Below are 8,764 nucleotides of genomic sequence, written 5' to 3'. Positions count from 1 at the left end.
GGAAACCAGGGCTACCAGGCCATGCGCAGAAAAGAGGGGTTGTGGTGCGCGTGCGCAAAATTTGCCACACTCGTTTCTGAAAGCGGGGAGCTGTGCTACAGCGCATGCGTACCGACCTGGGACGGGTCGCGGAGAAGAAGGGGGAGGTGTGTGTGGGACTGGAATCAGAGGCGGGCCCCGGGTGTCCAATGTCGGGCCCCTTTGAGGAGCGGAGCGGGGTGGTGCCCTGCGGGACTCCGTGGGGCTGCTGGTACCAGACCCTGGAAGAGGTGTTCGTCGAGGTGCAGGTCCCGCCGGGCACCCGGGCTAAGGACATCCAATGCAGTCTGCAGAGCCGGCACCTGGCGCTGGCCGTGCGCGGGCAGGAGGTGCTCAAGGTAGCGCTGGGCAGGGGGAGGCTGGCCGAACAGGGGGGCGGAGGTGGGGGGCCTGGCCCGGCCCGTCCCATAGAGCTGAGGGGAAGGTGTTGTGCTGAAAACTGAACAGACAGGTTTTGTGATTCAGGCTGTCGTGGAAAAGAATCACACTGCTACATTTTAGAGTTGGATCGGGTGCAGCTTTAATTGTGACACATACACAATCACATAACCATAGCTATGGGGAATACTATAACCATAGGGAAAACCCAGGTGGCTATAGGGGAGTCAAGCAGCATGTCTGGATGCTGGGCAAATGTACTTCACCTGGCTACCAGATACAAAAGACTTATATAGGGGTTGCTTAGGTTCAGTTACATGTTGATCGCATAGTGGAATTTAATTAACAGTTTATACTTAACAGGAAGGAAAATCACAATGCACAGTGGGGCACAACAGATGCCCTCCCAGGAACGCCCAATGAGTCACTTGAGTATACAGTGTAGTTTTCAGGGACCCTGGCTAACACCGGAAGATGGGTGGTTACACAATACCTGTTCAAATGCTAATTTGTATGGAGTGAGCTTCAATGGGGTGGGTGAGACAAAGGGGGGCAGGTACTGGTACTTATCGAAACAGGTGAAGTCTCTTGAAAAAGGCTTAAGGCTCATAACCGAGAACTTGTCTCTCGGGTGTGGTTTAGAGATCTCTTGTGGGATTTTAACATCTTTATCCTAATTTCAGTTGAGGCATTCTTTTAATGGTTTAAACTGGGGCTTCTATTTCAGTTTCCGGCTACAACTTCAGGCCAGGCCTTCTATGACCAGTTTCAGACCAGGCATTCTATTAATCAATTTTATGATTAATTATTTGATTCTGCAAGGCTGTACTGAGTATGCACACAGAAACTGAGCATTCCTAGTAACATTTGCTGCAGCTGCTGCCCTCACCCTGCCCTTACTGGGAGTCAGACTCCGTTCCCCGCTGTTTAGAGGGGCTAAAAAGGGGCAAAGGGGACACATTGGAGGTGGGGATGGGCAGGATCTGATCAGGGGACAGAATTTTACTGACCTGGGCGGTGAAGCTGATGGAGGCGGAGGTAGGAGAGGGGCTGAGGACCAAAATTGTGAGGTGTGGGGGGGTAACGAGCTGGGGTTAGCCCAGGGGCGAGGCACTGCCAGCCCGTGGCAGAGGCAAAACCCCAGTCCAGGGAGGGGCAGAGGGGGTAACAGTGACCCCGCTGGGATGAGCCACCTGTGACCTGCCCTGTTTGCAAAAATAGTGCGGGGTGGGGGGCTGAGGGGCTTTTTTGTTTCTGCTCACAGGAGTCTGTGCCTCAGGGAGACTCTCAGCTCTTCCCAGGGCTGGGTTCTTAAAGGCACAGGCATCCCAATGCCTAAAAACAGCAGCTCCTGCTATACTGCCGGGGTCACAGCTTTTGTCTGGTTTTGGCATCGGGCATCTTGTGTAACAGAAACACAGACAGGACAGAAACTGTGGCAGTACTGTGGGGGTCACGTTTTGTCTGGTTTTGGCATCAGACAGAAACTGTGGCGTTACTGCGGGGGTAACAGGTTTCGTCATCGGGCATCCTGTGTGCCAGAAACAGATACTGGTAACAAAAACTGACGAACACAGTTTTTGGCACAACAAAGGACCCAGTAGCAAGACCCGGGGGGGTGGGGTGCTCGCTTTGATGCAGCATCACAGACACTTGGTCCTTGCTGCACTAGGGCATGTGTAACCCCTTGCGCCCTCACACTGGTGAGGCTTGAGCCTGGGGATAGCCATCACTCCTAGTAGCGTGTGTATCAGATTTGTAGTGGCGGCCTGAGGGCCCGTGTGTCTGTGACATGGTTCTCTGAGTGATACCGCTTGTGGTGGTAGGTGAACGTTTTAGGCTTATGTGCTGTGTTAGCAAAGAGTTTGGAATTTCAGATTTAAAAATTCCTTTTCTCATTAAGTTCAATACAAACCTGTAAAAGTCCATAAACAAGGTAAATGGAAGTAGGGTGTTTACCATTGAGAATACAAGTCAGACAAGGTGGACCAGGTAATATGGAGAGACAAGCTATTGAGTTTACACAGAGCTCTTCTTCCTGAGTCTGTGTAAGCTGGCAAGTTTCTCTTTCACCTGCAGAAATTGGTCCATTAAAAGGTATTACCACACCATCGTCCTCTCTCTAATAGTTTGGAACTGACATGGCCGTAACAACACTGTAAACAATTCAGACTATCGCCTCATTCCTCAGCCCTTGATGTTGGTTATTGTCCATTTAAGAGAGACACTTAAGTAACTTTATTCCCAGACTTTTAAGTTTTACAAAACCTGCTAAGTACAATAAACATTTCTTGTTTGGTTTTGCTGGTTTTGAAAAAACAAAACAAAACAGTTAAAATAGTTTTGAGCAAATTCAAATACTTCCTTGTAGTGCTTGAAATGCAAGAAGTATTGTTCTAGTACATGAGAAACTGAGTAGATACAGCACCAGTATAGGAATCCACTCATTCAGTTCTCAAATTAGCACCATTGACTTCATGTGATTTAAGCATTTGAAGATGGAGACCTTAAATTTCCCCTTTCGTACAGGGATCTTGTTTTCATGTCACTTTTTAAGACATCTAGCAGACTGTTAGTGCTGTACAAATAAATAATAATGTATTGGTAACACAAGTAATGACTTTTACAAAATTTATTTTTATCTTGGCACTGTCCCTTTAACATTTTAAGATAGTGTAATATAGTGTTTTAATTACTGTATCTAATTACAAACAGTAAATTACAAAGTTTCTTTAATGTATTTCATTAGCAAAGTGTAAACCATATTTAATGATGCATTGTAGAATACGCAAAGGAATGAATCACTTTTCTAATTTAAAAAAACATTAGAAATGAGAGCTTCAAAGTTGTTGCTGTGTAAATTCTATGGTATATGTCTAACAGTTGTTAAAAAAACAAGACATGAACACCATAGGATTTATCTTAAAACTTCAAAACTTTCTGACTTTCTTTCCTTTCTAATTATAAAGCCTATTTGCTTTCCTATTGGCACTGGTAATTAGCAATTCCTTGCATCATTATAATTTATTTATATTGTGCCATAGGTGTGCATGGCACTTTACAGACGTACTGGAATCTTGATGGGAGGTCTCATTAAAATGGGAACCCCCCACTGAGAAAGACAGTCCCTTTCATTGAATGGAGATACTGAAACAGTGACAGGTATTTGTATTGTAGTAAGCAATTATTTTTAATTATTTTTACTTAACAAAATATGTTTTACTATCTTAGGTATAATAATCATTGAAGCTTTCCAGTGTCAGTCCCATAGTTCCTTTTTAAATCACAGGAAGTTTTAAAATTTCTGTAGAAACCAGGAGTAATGCTTTGAGATTCAATATCAGTCAGATACTGAGAAACTTACATTGTATGTAATCTTGTAAATGTCTTTTGCAGGGTAAACTCTTTGACTGCACAAGAGCTGATGAAGGGACATGGACATTAGGTAACTATCTGCTTTTAAATGAAATTTTGAAAGACAGTTACATTTCTGTATTTGTTCACATCTCTGTCCACACTAGAGCTTTTCTTTTAAAACCAGCATATATTATACTTGTCTCATGATCTGCTTTCTTCAACCATGTATTTCTTGGATCACAACACAAAAACAGCCTAATGATGTCTTTGATTTTTTTAGTGTGAATCATCGAAATTAGAGATGAAAGGGAATGAACTAGATGACTTGATATTTTCCTATCAGTGCAGGATTGTTCCCTATAGTATACTTTGGAGTGCTGGTTCCATTCATTTAGTTGTAAATGTCTTGAGCAGTCAGGCCTCTATCACTTTGAGAGACTGTTGTCCAGATTTTTTTCCCTTGACATTCAGCCTAAATTTTCCCCATCTTAATTTCATCCCATTAGTTTGTTATATCTCAGTATTCCGTCCAAAGTAACTCCTTGTCCTCCTTACTGTTTGAAAGTGGTTACTATGACCCCTAAGTCCATTATTTTCCCTTAATGAAGCTATATGTATTAATATAACTAATCTGTCCTCAACAATCAGTCCCTCTAGAAAGGTTCCACTTTGGGGGGAGGAAATATGTATGCAACATGTTTTAAGCATATGAACAAAAGGTTCTTTTTTCCCTTAAAGTTTTGAAATTTTCTTGGTACACTTTGGTTTGGACTTCTGAGTTTGTCCTCCTTTTCAGTGAATAAAATATCTTTTTGCATAGGCTTTAAGAATGAAGTTTCACCAGAAAATTGATGGCATTATTAATGCTGAATTTGGCTGAAAAAGAGCATAGCACTTAAGAAATCCATTGGTTATCTCTATTTTTCTTATGAAGAGGACAGAAAATTGATACGTATTGTTCTAATGAAGACAAATCGAGATGCTGGAAATTGTTGGACCTCTCTGTTAGAAAATGAGTATGCTGCTGATCCTTGGGTACAGGACCAGATGCAGAGGAAACTTACACTGGAGAGATTCCAAAGAGAGGCAAGTCAGAGGACACTAATTACTATTTGTTTTATTTATACATATTATGCACTGGTTATGGCTATGAAACTGAGGAAAAATTCTTTTACTTTCATGAGGGATACACAAAGTTAACCCATTTTTGCCATTTTATTTTAACTCATTCTGGTTGGTTTGTCAATCAGTGGGTGGAATCTTTGTTAGGATACCTAACTGCCTGTACGATGCCATTCTGTGTACTTTCAGAGAACCTAAAACTCTTCTTTTAGAACTTAAAAAATAATACATAATTCATTTAGAATCTTGGAGTTTGGCTTCAATGAAAGGTGCAAGCATCCAACAGCAGGGGAATAGAGCTTTGGAAGAGGACCTGTATATAGCAGTCTATCTCTGAATGATTACATATCTATATTTAAAGTTTATTTTTCAAAATCAAGTCTCCTTGAGTACATTTATACAGAACATACAGTCAGAACTTTGTTTGAAGACAAAAGAGAGTAAACTCACTGGGCAAATATTTCCTCCCTGTATTTTGAGTGGATCTAATGCTAAGCTTTTTTCCCAGTGCCATGATTACTGCTTTTAGCACTTCATCATATTTGTGTACTGGCATTAGTAATTCATGTCAGCAGAGCCATGGGAGTAGAGCTTATTAGCTAGCAAGTGTTGAATCAGCAAAACTTTTCATTTAACTTCAAACCGCAGCATTTTTATAAAAACTAGCTCTCCAATACTGCAGGAACTTCCCCTTTCAAATAACAATTTAAAGGGACACTGTAACAGTCATCAGCTGTAATATTTAGCCTCACTCCCTAAAAACTCTAAAAGATTTTCTTGCTATGGAAATCTAGCTGTCTTCTAAACTGAGGATGACAACACCTTGTAGACTCACCATTCAGAATCCCAATCTCCCTATATGTGTAATTGCTGAGGCATGTATGTAAAATGTTTTCACTCTCCATGGAGAATTTCAACTGTGCCAATTTCCAGGAACATAAAGAGCAGAAGGTTGCATGCTTTTATCAATTTGGGAGAGTGTTAACAAACTTTGATCTATACATTTGATATATTAAGTATTAACCTTTATATGTATCTTTCTTTTACCTATATTCAGAACCCTGGCTTTGACTTCAGTGGGGCAGAAATTTCTGGGAACTACACCAAAGGGGGACCAGACTTTTCCAAACTTGAAAAATAAACTTCTTTCAGCAGTTTTCCAAAGAACCAGAGAGAAATCACATGTTAAACTGAAGGAGTGGATGAAAACTTCATCTGTCTACTCACCAGAATGAATGACAGCATATTTAAATACTATCTCCATGGATGTTTACAGAGGAGTCCTTTCAATAGGGTCAAGACAAACAGCAAAGTCTTATTTTTAACTTTGTGCTAATTTTCTAATATTAATGGAAAATATGCACACATGATAAATATACTTTAAAAATAGTCATGACACTTTTAAGCAATGTGGATTTGTGGAAATATTCCACAATAAAGTAAAAGAGAGGCACAGTTATCCATAAACTACTTTCTAAATGCAAGAATGCTATATAAATGTCAACACTCATCCTCTTGTGAAGAATTAATTCTAAAGACAAGCCACCTACCATTATCCTTGAGAGAACTATATTTTCTAAATTTTAAAAATATACTTTTGCAGTTCTCACTTAGTTATTAGCTCTCTAATGGGCATTAGTCAATTCAATTTTAAAACAGCAGGGTCAGAAACAAGAATATTACTCCTCGTTGCAGAAAATAAAGTTTGACATTTTCATGTTGTGCCAAATGTTGCCGAAGTTGAAAGGTTCAGGTTGAAGCCTGGGCTCCGGGACTCATAGGTTGATTTACAACACAATAACTTAATGGTCTTTGGGGGAGAAGAGTTTTTGATTTCTGAAGGGTGGAATACTTTAACATAGACGACTGTCCCCATGCAGGAGCTACCATACTGCCAGTCTTGTTAACACATTGAACAAAATGTGATTTATATGCCTTTATGCAAGAAAGTAAATGTGCAGCTGTAGATTTCTATTGTCCCTACTTACTGTACAGTTTGAATTTAGGAAAATAAATTTTAATTACAGGTTTTGGTTGTTGCTTGACTACTTGGTATTATGTGTTTTGTATGCAAGTTACATGTTTCTATTTTAATTCTTAATGAAACCAGTAGAGGCTGAGTACATAATCAGTATATAATATTATAAAAGCCAATCTCCTTGTCTAAAAGAATAAGAGTTTTGCATCGTTATGAATGTTTACAGATAGACTCGGGTAGACCAGTGTCAACTGTGAATTCCTTCATTGACAGTGATCTGCCAACAGCCACCAATTCATTAAAATCTAAGGCTTAATTAAGATCGTCAGCTGATCAACAGCTATGGGGGCAGAGAAGAAAAGATCGTAGGGTACAAGAATCTAAGTCATCCGTAAAATACACTGTCAGTACCTTCCATTCCACGTACGAGTGAATATAGCAATCCAGGGCAAAGAAAGGAGAGGATGGGGAAGGAGGAAAACGGAAGGGCAAAAAATATCAGTGGCTCATGAGGTGAACATTTTTTGCTAGCAAGTGATAGTGAATGCAATAGGGTACTGTCCAAATTAGTTAACTGAAAGCTTAGTTAATATGTAAAGGCTAAGTGCAAACTGCTTATTAACAGAAGTAGTTCTAAGTAGGACTCTGTGGTTTTATGGTAATGTAATTTTATACTGTGGACCATCATTAAAAATGGAATGCCATATTCTCCACAGGCTGAGTTTGACAACCAACAAACATTCCTAAGCAGGCCAGGCCCTGGCTTTGGTGCCCTGTGATGCTTTGGAAGAATCCTGCAAGGCAGGCCAAGGTGAGGATGTTATGGTAATGTAAATTGGAGATGGCAAAACTTTTGCAGAGTCTACATCTAAGCTGAAAATGTTTAGAATTGTAGTTAGCTATGATTATGGATCTTGAAGGCTATGGAAAAGACTTCTCAATAGTGGAAGGAGGCCGTGTTCCTAACTACTTCTAGTTATCTCCCAAATGTAGTTTCTACCATGGTCAGCCAAGTACAAGACACTGTCTAGGGTTCTTGTGGAGGAGATGGAGTGGTGCATGCTAGGATATGATTTCACTGGAATTCAAATCCCCTTTGCTCTCTTCAGGTGCCTCAGACACAGAACCCAGAGATAATGTGAGCTTTTTGGATAGGTGCACAGTTACCCAACAGCCTCATTTAGGCTTTCATGATGTACAGCTCCACTCAAGCAATCAACTCTTCAGCTGAATGAGAAGCAACGGCTTATTCAACCCTCCTAAATCTGTTGTACAAACTTTGGCAGGGGCCTGTACTGGAGATTTAGTGAGTCCTTTCTCAAGAATTGTATAGGGGAGAAGACCACCATGATACTTTTGTTTAGGGCTACAATAAGGCTTGTCTCAGCTGTTCCAAAGCCCTCCTGCACTCATTTTATTAGCCTTGATAACAGCTGCCAACACCAAACTCCCCAGTCCAATAATTCACTTCCTGAAAGTGACAAAAACAGGTTGGGGAAGATAGATTTTGAATATGAGGCTTGAAAACTAAGTATCCACATAAGAGGAGGGGTACGGGTGGAGAAAGTAGCTTAAGGTCTTAAAGTGTAGGAACATATACCCTATTAAGTAGTGCAGTGTTGGTGTTGCAACTGCAATAGACTTTAATACATACACTTCAGATAGAGCAATCCTTTAGAAAAAAATCAGAATATATTATTTCAGATACTTGGCTCCTGCTTTAAAGTCTAACTAGAAAGGAGAAAGTCAAAACCAACCCTCCTACTGGTTGTAGACCCTTGCTAGCTTTGTTAGTCTTGTTACATGTGATTTTTTTTTTCTTAGACAATAAGTTGAGTTGAAAGCTTCAAGACAAATGACAATGTGATCTTTACAGGAGCTCTTAGCATC

The 8,764-nt window shown here is 40.5% G+C and overlaps 1 protein-coding gene across 1 annotated transcript; it reads left to right on the top strand.

Annotated features, from left to right (window-relative positions):
• Nucleotides 1–86: 86 nt before the first annotated feature.
• On the top strand, nucleotides 87–6,925 carry NUDCD2 (NudC domain containing 2). The gene is made up of 4 exons (XM_067566589.1): nucleotides 87–377; nucleotides 3,814–3,862; nucleotides 4,709–4,860; nucleotides 5,954–6,925. The coding sequence occupies exons 1-4, from the start codon at nucleotides 105–107 to the stop codon at nucleotides 6,035–6,037; spliced, it is 558 nt and encodes a 185-aa protein (XP_067422690.1). The 5' UTR covers nucleotides 87–104; the 3' UTR covers nucleotides 6,038–6,925.
• The last annotated feature ends 1,839 nt before the right edge of the window (nucleotides 6,926–8,764 follow it).

Source organism: Emydura macquarii, unplaced genomic scaffold (assembly GCF_026122565.2).
Source record: "Emydura macquarii macquarii isolate MOO-44397 ecotype Brisbane River unplaced genomic scaffold, CSIRO-AGI_Emac_v2 contig_2768, whole genome shotgun sequence".
NCBI lineage: Eukaryota > Metazoa > Chordata > Testudines > Chelidae > Emydura > Emydura macquarii.
The sequence above is the reverse complement of the archived record's forward strand: the minus strand, read 5'-3'. Positions and strand labels throughout refer to the sequence as shown.

Coding starts and splice junctions, on each gene's coding strand:
- NUDCD2 (XM_067566589.1), top strand. CDS start 105: ATGCGTACCGACCTGGGACGGGTCGCGGAGAAGAAGGGGGAGGTGTGT. Junction 378..3,813: donor GCGGGCAGGAGGTGCTCAAG/GTAGCGCTGGGC, acceptor TGTCTTTTGCAG/GGTAAACTCTTTGACTGCAC. Junction 3,863..4,708: donor TGAAGGGACATGGACATTAG/GTAACTATCTGC, acceptor TTTCTTATGAAG/AGGACAGAAAATTGATACGT.